Genomic DNA, 19,214 nt, shown 5'->3' with positions numbered 1-19,214 from the left:
GAGTTTTATAGGTTACACAATCAGAATTCCACACATTCATACGCAGACTTACACAACAAATAACGATTGCTTATTCGGATTTACAAGTTTACATGTCTAAATTTTTTAACACGATCACCCTCCATAGATTTGGATCAGTAGCTATATTGATTTAGGCACTCTTGTGTATATTTGTAAATGCAGAAATTAGGAAGGGATAACAAAGGCTACAGATTTCTGAAAAGTAAGGTTTGAGTTCTTTTAAAAAAAAAATGTTATTCATTTTACCCGAGAAGCGTAACCAAATTTGATAAACAGCGTTTTCATATCTTGTTAGTTATATTCATAATCCATTTTTTGGGGTTAACGCTATAAATTGTTTGCAACGATATTTGCCATTGCTCTACATTTTTGCCCCTCCAAAAAACACCAAATGAAATTTTATTCATCTTGATGATTTCATTATGATTTCAATTTTACTTTTAAATAATATGTGTATTGATAATCAAAAGCAATACATTGTGTTAAAATAGTGTAATAAATAATTGAACTTGATTTCAAGGCCTCTAGTTGGTATTCAGCGGTGCTTTATCTGCGTTATTGTTATTATTGAGTCAGGTGAAATGAGAATGTTGTTTTTTATATAGGTATATATCAGTGTTATATTATAGTGAAATAAATCTCAAGAGTCCTTGATAGTCGTGGCCATTTTAAGACTGTGTTTATTTCAGTTCTAAGAGAGTCTCTATATGAAAATGTAGAAAAATCTTCAAATTAAAAAGGTAAAATAAATGTATATTTTGTTTAATATCAGATAATAGTTCATAGCTAAGCAAATCATAAATTAAATTTTAACGAAGATCTGATAGTTAATTTGTTTATGTCAGGAATATTTTTGAATGTACCTATTGCTACAGTCTACATCAGCAACACATTTCATCACTGTACATGTTTATACTATCATAAAGTTTTGAATTAAGTACAAGTTTTGTTTTTAACTACAAATAAAAATTAAATATCATGTGTCGCTATTTATGTCAAAAAGCATGACAAATTCTTTGAATATATCAAACCAAACGTTTTTTTTCTCTCACTTAAATGAATAGATAGTCAAGCGTTAACAATCAAACTCATGATAATGCCTGCTATAAGTGTTTAAAAATGAAAACAAGAGAAAAAATCGAATCATCTTTGAAAAAAAATAATATTGCTACCCAAATAAAAAAGTATAGCTGGTGATTCAAATCAAGCACATTTTCGATTAGTTCTTTCCATACAGTGTGAAGAGATGAAACAGTTTATATAGTGCTCTTATGATTTGCTTTCCGAAAGAAAAAAAAGACGAGCATTGACATTATTTTCTTCATCTAATGTAAAAACTGTTCAGAAAATTGAATTCTTTTATGTATATAGGCTTTACAATCAAAGAAAAATGATTTTCAACCCCCTCCATTCCACACAAAGAGAACTTCATGGAATTAATAAAATAATATTTCGTTTGTTTCAATCTTAATTTAGTGAGTAGTTATGTCTTAATTTTGTTATTTTGAAAAATATTTTGGCAGGCTGGGGTCTGTGTTTACTTCGACGAAGAGAAGTTACCTCCCTTGGTGTATCTTCTGTTTGCCGAACGTCCGATTTATTATTCTCATCATTTAGCCTTATGAATTACAAATCGGACACTTGGCTAGCAGAGATGCCTTTATTAATAAGTTCTACGAACTACATCGCATTGTTATAGTCATATTAAATATATTTGATGATGTTTTTGTATTGTAGAAACGTCAAACAGCCATAGATTAGACAACTGTTATGTTTTCAAAAAAAACCAAAAAACAGTGACTGATTAAGCTGAAGTTTCATTAAAATCATCAAATCTAATAAAAAGTGTTACATAGACTGATAAAAGTATTTCGTTGTAATTTCAATTACATTTCTTCTGAATTATTTATTCATTTTTTCTTTCTTTCGTTTTTATTTGTATAACGGTCTTACAAAAATTATGATTTCGAAATTTAATCCATATTTTCTTACAACTTCTTCAATATGATAACATGTCAGTTTTGACTATATTTTAATATAATCATTTTTTAAGTATGATACATCAAATCTAACTAAAACATTTTGCATTAATGTTTTAATATGGGAGCTTTGCGGACTTATTGCAAAATAGCTGTTTCCTTTGTGAAATTTTTAAAGCTGGGGTTAAGGGTGAAATCTCTCACACTTCTTTAGATTGTAACGTTTGATTGGGTAAAACTGGGATTTTGGGTCCCTATATAAAAGAAAACATTTAGCAATCACCTTATTCTCCTCTTGGATACCGAGAAAAGTTAAAAAATGAAGGTAATTTTTTAAACTTCAAATATTTTTTCTAACTACCATATATATGTATGTATTTACAAGTTAAGAGATTTTTAAAAAGTATTATTGATACATTGCAGACTTTTGCCGTTGCTGTGCTGGTTGCCTGCTTTGTTTCCAGCTTTGGAAAAGACGAAGCAGTGAATCCACTAGAGGAAAAACCAATTGACGGAGAGTCGGATGTCCAGCCCGATGATATTAAGTGAGTTCACTGAGCACTTACTACTTTTGAAATACTTGTATAAACTACTTTTTATAAGTTCAATTTATTTTTTATAAGATTTATTTGGTTTCTATCTCCTCCCTCCCCTCCCTTTTTAAAGCTCTGACCATAAATTGCGAGAGGGCTAGCTACAGAACCAGTGTTAATTGCTCTATGCTGTCTTAATTAAAAAGATATCATATTTGTGTATGGGTTGTTTAGTTTCCAGTATAAAAAAACACTCTTTTACAAATCACCCATATTAATGGAAACATTTTTCGCGTCCGTTAGATTTTAATTTGGATTTAAAGTGTCATCAGTAAAATGCTTCGCTACTTTCAACCATTTGGTAAAAGAAGATGGGGGAATAAGATTGCGCAACTGCCCATTCAGTTTAGTCGTAAAATACAATTTTGAATTTATTTTTTTCCCAATTAAATTTATTCAAATATATTATAACACAAGTTTGAAAAAGCACAATTTCTAACTATTTTCAGTTTTTTATATTTAAACAAGAAAAACAAATATTGCCAGAAAATTTGGTTGTATCGAACCCATAACATAAAAACCCTAGATATGTAAGGTTAGCTTATGTCAGGTACTCTAACCACTGAGCCATTTCAGACACAACAAAGTATGCTGTTTATATGTTATGTGTGACTTTGGCTACGAATTTACGGACTTGTATTATTTTATCAAAACGTTCAATTGTTGGGATACAAAATGATATTTTTCATGCATAGTGGGTCATCTCTCCACTTTTTTGTTGATTGATATTGGCTTATTTTTCATTAAACCTTATTTAGACTATGAGAAAAATATGGAGCACAGACCCACTCTGTAAAAGAAAATGCCTTGAAGTTCTAAAAAATGACAGTATTTGCAGGTTTTAATACGTATACGCCTGTTTGAGTCAACATATTCCAAGTAATGAACACATTTATAGGTTAAAGATCAATGATATGTTAAATATATATTGTTTTAAATTATTTTTTAAAACAATATCAGATTTATTGATACACGTATTTTATTTTTTCAGTAGCTTGTCCGACCGTGTATGGGCACTTTACACGCATTATCCACCCATATTCTTTGTTTATTTTTTTTTTAAATCAGGATTCTATTATTAATAAAACCTATTGATCAAATACTTTTTGGTCTTTTTTTTAAAAATCTTTTTTATTTAATTATCCCCGGCTATTAACAGACACAGTGTCTATTAAACCTTTCATGACTGGAAATTACAAATCGAATGCAAATCATCAAAAGATTGGTGTCTATATTAGAAAAAATAATTAAAAATTCACATACTGAGCAATGACTGATAAACTAAGATTAATTATACAGTTACATTTTGTATTCAATTTTTACATTGGTTTTGATTTGATTTTAGGTTGAAGATTGCAGAGGCCCTAAAAAGCGAGGATGGAGTGCGTCTCTCTGTAAATTCCATCGCAGCAGAGAGAGCGTTTCTGTATCCAGATGACACGTAAGATTCTCTTTTAAGAATTTAAGTTGATTTCTGATCATCGTTTTCTTTGATTTCGACGAGATGTTTCAGGATATTGTCTCAAAGTGACGATAATAAAACAGAATACTTGTGTATTTGTGTGTAACATAAACGATCTCTTTGCAGCAAACCCCTCCCCGAGCACATCGACACATGTCCGACACGTCTACGATATATCACCAGTCTTGTATATGTTGGACCCAATCAAAAAGAACAGTGCTACGTTGTGTCACCAGAAAGGCAGAGAGTGACATACGCCCTCTGTGGAGGAACGTACGTATTGTTGTTTAATTGAAATAACAATCAACAACTAAATCTTTTTTTCTTTGATACTGTAGATGTGGAAACATTACAGTGTTTTTAATATCACTATGTTTGCGATTTTACATTAAAGATTAAATATTTAACTATTTTTCTGGCTACTATTATAGGGGTAACAATGGTTTCTCTACCTAACTACTCTGGCTAACACTGCTAATAGAGTTTGTTATTCTTAATAAATAAATAATGCAAAGAAATGAAAACATTGTATTTATATTGTAAATTGTTAATACTCATTAGAATTGCAGTTAATAAAATTCTGGTTGTATTCTAAAAGAGAAACTATTTCTCCATAAAATTAGATGAAACCACCGATTGTCTAGTTCTGTATGAAAGCCAACTATTGAATATGATTTCGCTTCTGTATGATGATAAATTGAATTATCTTTTTCTGCATAATGTACATGTAAACTATTTATTAATTGTGTCCATTTTCTGTATAATGATAATTATAAAAATAGTTGTTGTATTTTTTACGGTTTGTTTTTGTTTCAAAACTGGTTGTATAATGGCAACAAGCTTTTGATATTTTTATATATCTACGATGATCACTAACCATCGATGTGTCTATTTCCATAGGATGACAAACGACTTCAGCTGTGTCTAATCTCAGTATAATATAATTAACTAGTGCTTTGTCTATTTTTATCATAATGACAGCTATTAATATGTCTATTTCAGTGGTTGTTACGGAAATCCTCACTGCAAGAGTCAATGTGTCAGGAGCGGATTGACAAGACTACAGTTCTGGGTGTGGTGTCCTAACTGTGGGTTCAAGCTGATCGCCAGGTGGTACCCACAGTGCTGCTCCTGCTACACAAGGTTTCCTTGTCTCACATATGGTGGTGGCGATCTAGTTAAAGTCTAAATACAATACAACTTTAATTTTGGATCTTTTTAAAATTTGAAATCGAGATATTGTAATAAAATTGAAAATAAAATGTTGGTTTTTTTTCCTAATTTTGTTAGTCTCTTTTAAAGAATTGGTTTACATGTTTTGTCATTTTTAAGCATTTGACAAAAGGTTGTTATGTCCCTTCGGTAACAAAAGAATAACAACAAACAAACGAAAAGAAAAACAAGCAATAAAACCACCACAGACAAGAACCATTTAAACAAGAGCTTGGACATTGGGTAGTTTTGTCTAACAACAACGTGACGTAAGCGTGTCTATTTCATTGCTAGGTTCTCATTTCAACAAGATTTGTCTGGCTTTTGAGCAATGACTACGTAAACTGCACATTTCGCTTGAAACCGCGTCATTTTTAACTTGTTTTGACGCATGAAATTTATAGCTATGTTCTACTGAAAGTTATTGGCGGTGGCGGAAAGGGTAAAAAAAGCGTTATAAGATAAATGTTGGGGCATTTTCCCCAACAAAATTGACAATTATTATTAATTTCCTTTTAGTCACGGTATTTTTAGTTCCCTACCGGTTTTCACCGCAGGAGACTATAGCTTTCCTCTGCGTCCGTCCGTCCGTCCGTCTGTCTGTCTGTCCCACTTCAGTTTTCCACACTTTTTTCTGATGCGTTTGAGGAATAATATGAAATTTGCTGAACAGCTTCAAAATGTCAAACTACAGATCAAGTTTACACTTTTGTTGCGTCTGGTTGACATATTTTCGAGAAAATTATTTTTTTTGTATTTCAATATTTTAATGTTCGGGTTCGTTATCGGGTTCTGTGTGTATTGATTAACGAGGAAAGTATGTAGTCAGTAATAATATCGTGCATTACTTGGACCATTCCTTGTATTGTTTCTAACAAACAAATAAGTTCTGTAAAATAGTGTCAAACATTGTGTTGTAAATTTAATCGACAGGTTTTTTTGTATGTTTACAATCGGGTTCGTTATCGGGTTGGTTTGTTGATTCGGGGTACAGAAGACGGTAAGAAATGCATAACAGTGCATTTTTTCACAAATTTCTACAAACCGGTAGGGGGCGTGTATTGCTTATGCAATACTCTCAGAATGCTTGTTCCTTTTGCGATTGACCGTAAATAAATTCAAAGTTCTCGCAGATATCCGGGCTAATTTTGATGTGAGATATTTCAGATATCCGGGCTCAGTTTAAGGGGAATTATTTTCATGAAATGGCAGTATTACAGACTAAATAGACTTTGAGTTTTAATGAATTAATAGCCTGTATAAGCTAATTAATACATATTTAAATTGATATCGTAAATATATTAAATCTTGGGATTATAAGATATTTAACACCTTAATGTAAAAATTTACTAAGTGTTTTTGACAATTCTGGTCTAATGTATTGAAAGCGCTAACTGTACGCCAGTATAATTCCTTAAAGTTTATATTATGCGACACCATCATTTTTTAAGGAATTCCATTTAATATTCAAAGCGAATCGCAAAGAAAGCAGTCCTAATCAGTGTATGTGTAGACAAACTTGCCAAAATGAAATCAGGTTTAAAATTTGGCATACATTAAATTCTTAACAGTGATCTCCAGGTTTGAAACACAATTTTTTACAAATTACAAATGTTGCAACAGAGAGCATTCATTAAGCTAATAGCATTTTTATGTACACTGTAGGTCTTATTTTCTGATATCAAAAAATTTATCTTCTGATTTCAGAAAATACAAATGATTTTTTGATATCAAAAAATGATTTTCTGACGATTTTTTTGATATCAAAGAAGGATTTTCGGATATCAAGAAAATCATTTTTTGATATTAAAAAACCCCAACTTTAATTCTTGATATCAAAAAATCCATTTTGTGATATCAGAAAATCACATTTTTTGATATCAAGAATTCGAATTTGTGATATCAAAAATTATTTTCTGATATCACAAAATAGATTTTTGATATCAAGAATTATTTTTTTGAAATCAAGAATTATTTTCTGATATCACAAAAAATAGATTTTTGGATATCAAGAATTATTTTTTGATATCAAGAATTATTTTCTGGTATCAATAATTCGAATTATTGATATCAAATATTTATTTTTTGATATCAGAAAATACTTTAAAAATATTAAAACGGCGCCTCATAAAACGGCGCCTCATATAGCTTTGGCTCTGGGTAATTATTTTGTGAAACAGCAAAGTACGTTATGTCTATTTCACTGTAGGCTACTCATCCTTGGGTCTTTGAAATTAAAGCTATACACGCTATAATTTACGTCAATTTTGAATGACAGTGAAACGCATGTGTTTGTCTACTTATAAAAGTTATCCTTAATCTGTAAATTACGATGGTGAATTCCATTTCGTTACAAAGATATAGATTTTTAATTGTTTATTTTCCTGCCAGGAAAATATACCTTTTCAGGAAGAGCGAAACCAACCTCATTGCGCATGTCCGCGGAGAACTAGGTGGTCGTTATTGTTTGCCTAATTAAATATATAACCTGATTTTTATTATGCTTAACAGTTGTTTATTTGAAATACATACATGTATAATCAGTAAAATACGTTTGTCATTCACGATACCCTTACTTCTGCATTAACACTTATAGGATCTATAAATAGCACATAGGGGAAACACACAGGTGTACGTCATTTTTTTAAAGGAAGTATTCATATCTACTCACAGGCTTGTATTTTTTTCTTTTGTTTGTACTCGTTTATCGGACAAATTTATGCTTTACTGAAAATATCCTTTCCTTTGTGAAACTATCACAATTATGAAGATGTTGACCCTTCACCAGTTTTGGTATGATAGACTAAATTTAGCTGTCGATATCACGTGATAGATTGATATTCACGAGGAGGCATTACTTTCCTGGCAGGAAAATAAATATTTTTTATTGTTTAATATTTGATATATTTGTTACGTGATCGAATTGAGCATTATAATTAACAGCATAAAGGTAACTTTTATTAGTAATCAAACTCATACATTTTCCCCTTTATTCAAAATTGACGCAAATTATAGCGTGTATAGCTTTAAGAGATTTGGCTGACTTCAAATCTATGACTACGCAATATGTGCAATATTATCGCAGGACAACGCACGAACATTAGTACGAACGTTTTACAACGTTTTGTGTACTGTATTCGCAATTGAAAAACTTATCTCATAATTACAATAGAAGATTAGAATAAGAAAATCCAAGATTTAAGTTGGAAAAATCAACTTTAAAGTTAGAAAAAAATAACCGTAAAGTTGAAAATTCCAAGATTAAAGTTAAAAAATAAACTTAAAAGTTGGAAAAATCAACTTAAAACTGGACATTCCAACTTTAAAGTTTGAAATTTCAAGACTAAAGTTGAAATTTAAACTTGAAGGTTGGAAAGATGAACTTTAATTTTGGAAATTCCAAGATAAAATTTGGAAAAATCAACTTTAAGGTCAAGATCTAGTAAATGAAAGGTGTCCACAGGTTTATAAGATTTAAGATATAAATTCTTTTATTGATGCTTTATAACAATATCTTTGTTTGATATGGTGTACCGCGGCTAATTATTATGTTAAACACAATGAAAAATTATGTTTTAAAGTGTCATTTTCAATGAAATATGAAGAAAATTAGGAACAAATTTCGGAGTTTTGTCAATTTTTGACTAATAAAATATATCTATAATGCTACAGTCTCTCGAAAAACGGAATCAAACAAGCTCTTGACCTCCTCTTTAAAATGATGTCAAATTGATTGTAGGTATCGGGATTTCTTATCCCATTGTTTAACATAAAATGTCAAGAAATTGTTTAATTTTCTACACAATTCATCCGAAAAGACTCTTCAAATCAATTATGACGTCATAATGATTCTAGCACTAAAAAGACACTCTGGAATCATTTACTAGATTTTGACCTTAGAGTTAAAAAAAAAATTCAAATGTAAATTACAACTTCAAATTTGGAAATTCCGAAATTAAGATTGGAAATTCAAACTTTAAAGTTGTAAAAATTCTATTTAGAAATAAAATATAACTCTGGAATTTGAACACTAAATGTTTACTCATGTTCATCGTAGATGGGCCGAACTGGTCAGAACTGTCAATCATAGGTGAAATGTTATATATACATGTATACACGTAAAATGATGTCAAGCGCATTTTACTTTTGGGGCTTATAATTTTGATTTTGAGATTTTAAATTTTTGGGTTTAGAATATTATTTTAGATCTATGATTTGGGCTTAGAATTTTATATGAATTCGGATTTAAATAGATCTTTAATTTTATTTAGAGATTCTTATTTTTTGGCTGCTTATATTAATTATATTAATCGATGTTGTAACTTTGAAAAAATCTATACGATCACGCTAGTTAATAAACTGCTTGTGAAAGAACTATTGGACTTCGTGATTACTAAGTTTGAACTGACCCTCAAGTGGATACATAAGACGGAAGGGTTACAACTGGTTGATACACTGTACCATAAAGTACATGTACATAAAAAACGTAACAACCATGCATTCTCATTGATGGCCTGAAACTTTTTTAGTTACATGCACTGTTCAAGCAATCATTGTCAGTGATACACGGATTTGATGTGCGTGGTCGGAGTGTGTGTGTGTGGGGGGGGGGGGGGGGGGGGGGGCGGCAGGTGTCAAAATTTGACGTGGCGCAATGTTGGAAAAAGAATAATAAATTAAATTTAAACAGGACTAGATCGTACTATTTAAGGTTTAGCCCCTCTATTGTTCCTTTTCAAAAATGACTTAAATAATAAAATGCCTTCTTTGGTGATCGGATCATGCGGATATGAAGCTAAGTTGCTAGCATTTCAGAACAATACAGAGCCTGTTACATGAAACCACAACAACTTGGAAGTCAGAGGTCAGCCCGAGTTCATGCTCTCAGTGTAGTTTTAGTATCGATCTATCAAGAAAAATCCAATCAAAGTCAAGACGAAAAGTACATGTACAAGAAAACATCAATTATCAATTGTTGAAATTACTTATTTTAGCTAAGCTTCTTGAAATAAAGTTGACATGATATTTATAGCTAAACAAAGCATTTTAAAGCAGTTTTAGGGTTTAAAAGTTCCCCGGATCGCGTAAATCTCAATCTTGTCCGTTTTAGAGCCGAATGACTCACAATAGATGTAAAGAAATGGAGAAAAAGTACATAGCGGGTGTAAACATAAGAAAGGAATACTTCCTGGTCTGTGTAAATACTTTTAAACACTTGTGTAAATACTTATTACCAATTAAATTTTGCAAGTCGTTTCCCCAAAAGGTTTGTATGCTCAGCATTTAATAGTTCGATTCATCAAGTTATTGATTGAGCATTCGACATGAGACTCTTCATATTTACACTGAATCTTCAATTTATCTTACATTAAGATATATAAAGTTTCTAAACGTTTCACACAGGCTCGTAGAGGACCAGTTATATATTGGGGCATCAGACACTTCCAGTAGAAACGTTCCTGTCACAACTTTTAAATTAAACGCGTATAATTACCGTATAAAATATGCCAACATCAATTCACCAAGTTTCATTCAAAGATACATACTAAATAAATCTACATGCACTAATGTATTGTTATCTTTACCACACTGGTTTTTATATACAATGGCTGTTACAGTGTACATTATTGATAAAATCGGTGTGTCTTTGATATATGTACATTGTATGTCACATAAATAAACTGGATTTTTTTTGGGGGGTGTGGGTTTTTGTTTTTGTTTTTGTTTTTTTTTTTGTTTTTTGTTTTTTCAGTTTTGTAAAATGCATTCATGAAATGTGTCGTTTGATGAACGTGTCACAACATTTACTTGTATATTATGAGTCGCAACGTAGGGTAACAGTGTGTTGTCATAATTTATATATTCCAGTCGTATATATAATCAATTTGATTAGCATTGATCAATAGCTGATTAAAACATTAGCGAGAATAATTGAGACTGAATTAATTGATATCAGTTGATATATATTTTGTTTTGAATTGTTAAAGTAAATTTTTATTTTTAGAAATAATATCAAATCTTTTTGTCGATGAAAATGCTCAAAACTTAACGTGCGTGTAAATGCCGTTTTCATCCGAATCAATTGTAACTGTGTTAACTAACGAGAATAGCTCTTCGTAGAAGAAGGTACAAAAAGTATTGGATCGTAAACAAAAGATGGGGTTGTGTGGAGTAGGTTGTCTACATTCGATAGCAAAATGGGTCCTTGTACTGTGCTTCTTGGCGTTTTGTATTCAATATTGGTTAAATAAGAAACAGCATTTGACGAGTGGTGAAGAGATTGCTGCAATTGTAAAGAAATATTCAGGTAAATGTAAAAATCAGCTGACAATCAGTTGTTTACACTCTAGTCATGCCAACGATATACAGTATACATTTTATCAGTTTACTAAATAGATGTATTGTGATTGTTGAATACATCAGGGACGTATACACTATAGGCCTATACGTCTTTGAATAAATAAAACAATTTCTTTTGTTTGGTGCAATTGAAGAAAAATGATATGAATTTGACCTTTTAAATACTGAGTATCTGCATGTATATGTGTCACAAGGGAGACGATACCTTTAATTTAATGTTTTATAGTAATTCTTAAGAAAATCGGATTTGTTAGATGCCACTAGACAAAATAAAAAAATATTACATAATTATTTTGTTCTTTTAAGAAAACAGTTATATGTTTGTTTCAAAGTACACACGCTAAACTCGGCATGTCTTTTAACCCCAAGGAACCCCAAGGAAACCCCAAGGAACCCCAAGGAAACCCCAAGGAACCCCAAGGAACCCCAATTATAGAATTTAATAACTATTAATACCCTAGGGGGTCTCATTAGAGTGCAAGGGTCACCCCTCGGTACCCCATGGATACCCCAAGGAACCCCAAAGATGCCGAAATAATACAGATTTATAACTCTTGATGCACCATAGAACCCAAAGGAACCTCAAGGATACCCTAAAAATAAAAAATTCAAACTCTTGGTACCCCTGGGTACTCATTAGTATCCAAGACCAACCTCTAAGAACCCCAGGGAATCCCATGGATACCCAAGGAACTCCAAGGATACCCTAATAATACAGATTTATAACTTCTGATACACCATAGAACCCAAAGGATACCATAATAATACAAAATTAAAACTCTTGATACCCCTTGGGACTCATTGACTTTCCAGACACACCTGTAAGAACCACAAGGATATCCCAAGGAACTCCAAGTACCCCAATAATACAGAATCATAATTCTTGATACACCATAGAACCCCAAAGATATCTCAAGGAACCCCAAAATTACCCCAAGGATACCCTAATAATACAAATTTAAAATTCTTGATACCCCTTGGGACTCATTGTTATCCCTTACACATCCTACAGATACTTCAAGGAACTCCAAGGATACCAGTACACCAGTAATTTAAATTTTATAATTTTTGATATCCCAAGGAACCCTAAGGATACCCTAATAACACAATTTTATATCTCTTGATACACCTTGGGGTCTTTTTGATATCTCAAACACCACAAGGTATTCCACGGAACCCCATGGATACCCCATGGAACTTAAAGGATACCGTTTTAATACAGATTCATAAAAGTTGATACCCCATAGAACCCAATGGAACCCCAAGGGGACTCATTGGTATCCCAGACTTACCTCTAAAAAGCCTAGGGAACCCCACGGAAATCCCAAGAAACTCTAAAAGATACCCTAATAAAACAGACTTATAAATCTTAATACACCATAGAAAAGGATACCCTAATAATACAAATTTAAAACACTTGATAGGTCATCACTAGGTATCCGAAGGAACCCTATGGAACTCCAATGATACATCCATACATTTATGACCTTTGATACATCAGGGCACTTAGTGTATACCATTAATACTCTGTGTAATTTGGTTCAATTGGAGACCATAATACATCATATGCTTTATATGCATTGTTTTTCAATGCCTATTTGTGACGACTTTATTTCCCAAATAACCTAAGATAAACTCATCTATGGTGACTTATTTTTGCGATCAACCTTAATCTACAACTGTGTTGTTCTAACACCTATAGGGCAAGAACTGATTCTTAGCAAGAAATATTTGTGAGGATGAGGTTCCCGGGACCTTTTGAAAAATTCTTTCCCGCAAGTAAAAGTTAATTGCTTTCCAGTATTTGATAAACACACATGAAAAAAATGACATTCTCAAAAAAATGTCAACCCGAAGAACCTTAAATATACTCTAATGTACTCAAACAACACTCCAATTGTATGGTATTTACATGTACCTAGTATTACCTAAATTGATAAACTAAAACAAGATGCATTGATTATTTGAATGACTCCTTTTAGGAAAAAGGAACAACTAGCTCTTGGTCTTTATACACAAGTTATTTACTGATGATATCTGTTTAAGCTTAAATAATAAGCTTAAAATGGTTGATATAAATCAATGTGGTTTTTTTTTAATCCTTATTTTTAGTTTAGTATGTAAAGTTCTACTATGTAAGGGGGGGGGGTATATTTTTTTCGCACAGTAAACAGCACTCCTTGCACACGCTTTTCACCGCTGCAACCCGAGTTCGATCCCCGTGACCGACAGTGGTTGTATGTGATAGGGTATAGCGGTCGCCCGCTTGGACACTTGGGTTCTCTCCGGGTACTCCGGCTTCTTCCCACACCAATGACCCCCTCGTGTTAACATCCATGCCAACGAGAGATATTAATATAAGTTGTAAAACTTGCTTATTAATCGTTGTAAAATAAAAAAAGTTCAGTTTTTTAAACAGCATTTCTTGAAACATACTAAACTTGTTTTATTGTTGAAATCTTGTATTTGTGTCCAATAACTAATTTTTGCATTAAAGGTGGTATTGGCCTCTGTATGACAATGCAAGTTTTCTTTTTTCATCCATAGCTTCCATTTACTTAAGATCAAACTTCAAACTCTCTTTGATTCGCTATATCGTAGAGAAGCGTTTTTACACGTCTAATTTTGACAAGATTGACATATAAGCTTGTGTCTAACAAGAACTGACAGGAGTGACAGAATCAATATTTGGTTAAAACTAACATATATTGATTACCTGTTAATTTACGCCACCATTAAATTGTATTCATTATTTTACATTTTGATTTAAAATATAAAAAATATGTCATTTAAGTTAAATTCTGTGAAAAAGATGATAAACGGGTTAGGCATTTATAATTACCATAATGCCAATGCTGTTTATGTATGTACTCTACTTCTAATGAACTGAACAATGATAATTGGAACAACTATATACTCTACATTTATTTTACTTCTCATAACGTAAATCCTATTTGAGACAAGATGATAAAACTTAATAATATACTGCAGGTGTAAAATCTTCAGAAGCTAAGACTGCATTTGATAAAATAGCCACAGTCCTTCGGAGGAAGTACCCTGGACACATTCTGCCCGAGGAAGACATGCAGTGGATTTTCATGAACGCCGGGGGTTGGATGGGGAGCATGTGTCTTATGCATGCCTCTCTAACAGAGTACATTCTGTTCTTTGGCACAGCTGTAGAGACATCAGGTCATTCAGGTATGGGGCAAGACGGAAACTCCAGGTCTTTAACATTGTTAATGTTTGGTCTTATTGTATCTTTTTATCCTTGATTTCAAATTTCAAAGTGGGAGAATATTGGAGTAGTAGTTGAATTGAGAATTATTTATTAATGAGCATGATCTGTGGGCTCAGGGATCCTGGACATATTCTCATTTAAAACTTGGTTTCATTTCTATACTGTATTTAAGGAATAAGGAATCCCTCTTTGAGTATTATGAGATGATAATTTTGGTTGGGGCATGATAAAAGTCCAATAGAATGATAGATTTGATCACACCCGAACAAAATTATCACCTCATACTATTCAAATAAGGATTCCTTATTACATTTATTTATATAATTTTCAGCAATTGTATGATTAAATCTTTGATTATAGATAAGCAAACCCTGCTCGTGCCCCAATTAAACAACATTTGAATTAATTGGACTGTATAGTACAAAATCAATACGTAGTGTTATCACAAGCAAATTAAAACACTGAAAAATGTAAATATATTTCTTTAATATAAATAAAAGTAAGACAACATCAAATGTAATATCCTCTAGACTTTGAGATCATGAAGACAGATGATTATGATTATTAGAATTGAATTTATAAATGTATTAACTCCATCAAAAATATGTTCATGATAAACGGGACGTATGTATCTCATTGACCATCACACATTCAAATACACACTGATTTATTTTAGAGCACTTTAGAAGATAAATTATCTAATCTACATACAGTATCAGACTAAATGGGTACTAGTGAAGTATTTATTCACATGTTATTATTTTGTATTTCAAGTTTTGCATTTTTTTTTTCTTAAATCCAAAAAAGAACTATCCAAGAAAATATCTTTTGCAGGTAAAACCAAGCATGTTAGAGTTATCTTTCCTAGAATCTTTTTTTGTTCTTTTTTTCTGTTTTTGATATACATGTACTGAATTTGAAAATTTTTCTTTTTCATTTGGATGTGTTACCCAAGTCTATGTTTAGAATTTTTTTGCATTAAATTATTTTAGTATCATCGAAAAGGATTATTCACTCAAATATTTGCAAAATATAGTAGTATAACCAAGTGCGTATGCTTAATTAAACTATTAGTAACAAAAACAAACATTTGTTATAATTAAAATTCTTGAATTTTGTTTTTAGGTCGATACTGGGCAGAGATTTCCGACACCCTGATTACAGGATCCATGAGACAATGGCGGGAGGGGGAACTACAAGCCCACATCTTTAAGAGCGGTCAGTATTTCTTTAAAGACTAAGCTATATTACAGTTAGGTGTAAATTTTTAGATAACTGTAACACATCTTCACTCATTCTTCCTAATAGATAAGGTGGCCAATTTAACTTCTCTTTGATATTCACTTACAGACCTCATTTTTGTGTACTGGTGTTTCTCTGTAGGTGACACTGTGCCGCACCCAATGGGGAATGCGACAGCGGTCTACTTTGAAGCCGACACCTGGATGGTGGAGTATGGCCAAGGTTTTATCCCGTCAACGCTCACATTTGCCCTCGCTGACACTTTTTTCAGCACCACAGACTTTGTGACACTGTTTTATATTCTGAGGGTCTATGCCAAGGCTTTGTTTATGGAGATGAACGCCTCTATTGATGATTGGAGGGACTATGTCAAACACAATATATGATGTGATGCAGAATATACAACAACCAATGCTATCAATTAACAAAATTCCAAGATTCACTTCACCATATTGTAACATTTACATTAGGATATATTCTTCCTTTTTTTGCCATGTGTATGTGGTTACGATATCTGATCATGATAGCTGTAAGACTATTGTTTGTGTATCTCTTATGCATTCCATCTTAACTCTAATAGTGGAATGGAAGGCTGAGTATTTTTGTACAAATTGTTATTTGTGAAGACCCCATTGTATATCTGTATATTTTGTACAGGAAAACGTTGCTCACATTTACATATTAATTGTGTTCACTGTTTATCAATGCTCAATGATTTTAAAACTTCCTTTATTTGATATTCTGTTATAAGATTATTTTTTTCAATGATACTTGGCAAAAATTCTAATTGCACATGACATAGTGCCAGGTAGCATTATATATAACTCATTTGATTTTGAGGCAATATGTTGTCTCATACCAAGAACTTATCTCATGTGAGGAACATAGTATCTCTTGTGCTTGGCATAAAACCTCATGGACAAGAAACATAATTATTATGATTACATGTATATGAGATTTTTTTGTAAACGAAATAATTTTTGCCTAGCATTGTTGGAAAAAAAGTGGCATTATTTGACATGATTAGATATACCACCTTAGTTATATAATTAGGCAGCACTTTTTGCTGTAGGAATACAATCTCATTTTGTCCTATAAAGTACATGTATACATCAATATTTAATACTGTGGATTTCTAACTAAAAGTGAGGAATTCAATTAATATCTACCTATAAGTACAAGAGGCACAACTCGCGAATTTTAAAACCACACTTTTATTTTCGAGACAGAGGTAAACTAAATGAAACTATAATGAAGTTTGGCGTTCTCACGATTTTATGCAAAAAGATTAAATCGCGGAATTAAGAACTAGAGCAAAATAAGAGATCTACAATACTTGTAATTAACATAGTTGTATAACCATAAATAGCAAAAGATACTTGTGTACCTTAGCAATCAAAGATCAAGTGTTTGTCCCCTTCTCTGTTTTCTGCATATATATGAAAAGTTGCATGGTTAAAACTTTCAATCAATAATAAAGTGACACCTTTTTAATTAATTCAAATCCAATTCTGTATTCCTCAATATTTTCGGTATCAATGATAAGAATACATTTGATTTTTAGGAGGTATTCATTCGGTATCAGAATTATTATATATTCATTACTGGAGACAATAGTATTTTATGAACTCATTATGGTTTTTTAAAGTAATTGAAATATTATAAAAATTATGAGTATTCTGAGAGTGTATTAATCCCAATATTTTTTACTCCTCTTGAAACAGGATGCCTAGATTGGATTAGAGGTTTGATAGAATTTATTGTTGAGTAATTGCTGAGAATATATCACATTGGTGAAAATGAAAGGTCTACGTTAATGAGAGTCACGTTTGTTTCAGTGTACAGGTATTTTAATGTTTGTAATTAGAACTGTTTTTAATACTTATTTTATGAGACTAGTAAAGGAATACAAATCAATGTAAATCGACATTTTTTTTCAATTATCTAAAAGAAGCTGGCATGACATATCATTTTAGAACTATTTAAAAGAACGTGAGAAATACGTTGTTCATTAAATCAAGATCATATCCACATAAACAGGAGTGAAAACAGAACACACTTTTACAAAATCACGTTATGAAAATGGCGAACTTTTATGTTTTGAGTGGGAACTGAAGTATTTGAATCCCATTAACATTAAATTTATCTAAAAGCTTATGGTATAATTTGACAACCCATCACCCAAGGGTGCGTTTTAAAGCCTTTCAAATTTGGTTGAAATTGATATGTTGTCATACTAGAGAAGAAAATTAAAAATGTATAAAAAAAAAATCATGCAAATTGACAACTACTATATCACATATTGGCGTATATATTATTTTATTATAAGAATATCTGCTCGGCGACCTCATCATCTAAGTTTTCAAACCCTCCTTCTTTATTCTTCTAAAATATCCCAATCTCAACAAGTACCATCGGCTCATGTGTAGCTCGGCACAGGAGCTCGAGATAAGTTTAGTTCGTAAAGTATGGGTTGGTCTGGTGTCATTTCTATTTGAAGTTTTAACACTTTGTCCCCGATAATCCGTCCGGCAGTCTTATCTCATTGGCCCTCGAGATTTTTATCATAAAAGTGATTGCTGATCGATACAAATAGCAATACAATTCAATTCAGTTCATTTTATTGAACAATTAGGGGCCCTCAAGGGGCAACGGTATGATTGTAAATAGACAATGCGCACAATATACACATATATAAGACAGGCACGTCGCATCAATTTTGAATGTAAAGGGACCAGCCTCGTACAAAATAATCTTGACTTTCACTTCCATTTATTACACTCCCCCCCCCCCCCCCCCCCCAAAAAAAAAAAATAGGGACCAACTTCATCATAATAAAGAAAGTGAGCGCACAAGATTGTAAGTTTGCAGGAATCCTCGACACGAATCAATTGGGATTTAAATGTCTATAACCTCGAAAGGCTATGTACAGGTTTCAACAAAAATATATTATGTTGAGAGTCGAAGTACATGGCTATTCCGGTTATTAAAAAACTCACAAAGCTTTCAAAAAATGGCAATGAGAGATAAACCGATAACTAGTTGGAAATGTTAATGAAAACATTATTTAATGAAGTTATATTGTGTTATCCTAAAAAACTAGT

The 19,214-nt window shown here is 31.9% G+C and overlaps 2 protein-coding genes across 2 annotated transcripts; both read left to right on the top strand.

The window, feature by feature from the left end:
• The first annotated feature begins 2,189 nt into the window (after positions 1-2,189).
• On the top strand, positions 2,190-5,285 carry LOC105328910 (uncharacterized). Its single transcript, XM_011429950.3, has 5 exons — positions 2,190-2,325; positions 2,424-2,545; positions 3,939-4,034; positions 4,182-4,328; positions 5,058-5,285. The coding sequence occupies exons 1-5, from the start codon at positions 2,320-2,322 to the stop codon at positions 5,242-5,244; spliced, it is 558 nt and encodes a 185-aa protein (XP_011428252.1). The 5' UTR covers positions 2,190-2,319; the 3' UTR covers positions 5,245-5,285.
• A 6,101-nt stretch (positions 5,286-11,386) lies between these two features.
• On the top strand, positions 11,387-16,634 carry LOC105340549 (sigma non-opioid intracellular receptor 1). Its single transcript, XM_011446670.4, has 4 exons — positions 11,387-11,574; positions 14,619-14,828; positions 15,994-16,086; positions 16,252-16,634. Exons 1-4 carry the CDS (start codon positions 11,424-11,426, stop codon positions 16,494-16,496), a joined length of 699 nt encoding a protein of 232 aa, XP_011444972.1. The 5' UTR covers positions 11,387-11,423; the 3' UTR covers positions 16,497-16,634.
• Positions 16,635-19,214: the final 2,580 nt, after the last annotated feature.

This window comes from Magallana gigas, chromosome 3 (genome assembly GCF_963853765.1).
Source record: "Magallana gigas chromosome 3, xbMagGiga1.1, whole genome shotgun sequence".
NCBI classification, from domain to species: domain Eukaryota; kingdom Metazoa; phylum Mollusca; class Bivalvia; order Ostreida; family Ostreidae; genus Magallana; species Magallana gigas.
This window is presented reverse-complemented; position numbering and strand designations above follow the sequence as displayed.

Excerpts from the sequence above, each read along its gene's own strand:
- LOC105340549 (XM_011446670.4), top strand. The coding sequence starts at position 11,424 with ATGGGGTTGTGTGGAGTAGGTTGTCTACATTCGATAGCAAAATGGGTC. Across the intron at positions 11,575-14,618 it reads AATTGTAAAGAAATATTCAG|GTGTAAAATCTTCAGAAGCT; the intron begins GTAAATGTAAAA and ends AATATACTGCAG. Across the intron at positions 14,829-15,993 it reads AGAGACATCAGGTCATTCAG|GTCGATACTGGGCAGAGATT; the intron begins GTATGGGGCAAG and ends TTTTGTTTTTAG.
- LOC105328910 (XM_011429950.3), top strand. Across the intron at positions 2,546-3,938 it reads GTCCAGCCCGATGATATTAA|GTTGAAGATTGCAGAGGCCC; the intron begins GTGAGTTCACTG and ends ATTTGATTTTAG. Across the intron at positions 4,329-5,057 it reads TACGCCCTCTGTGGAGGAAC|TGGTTGTTACGGAAATCCTC; the intron begins GTACGTATTGTT and ends TGTCTATTTCAG.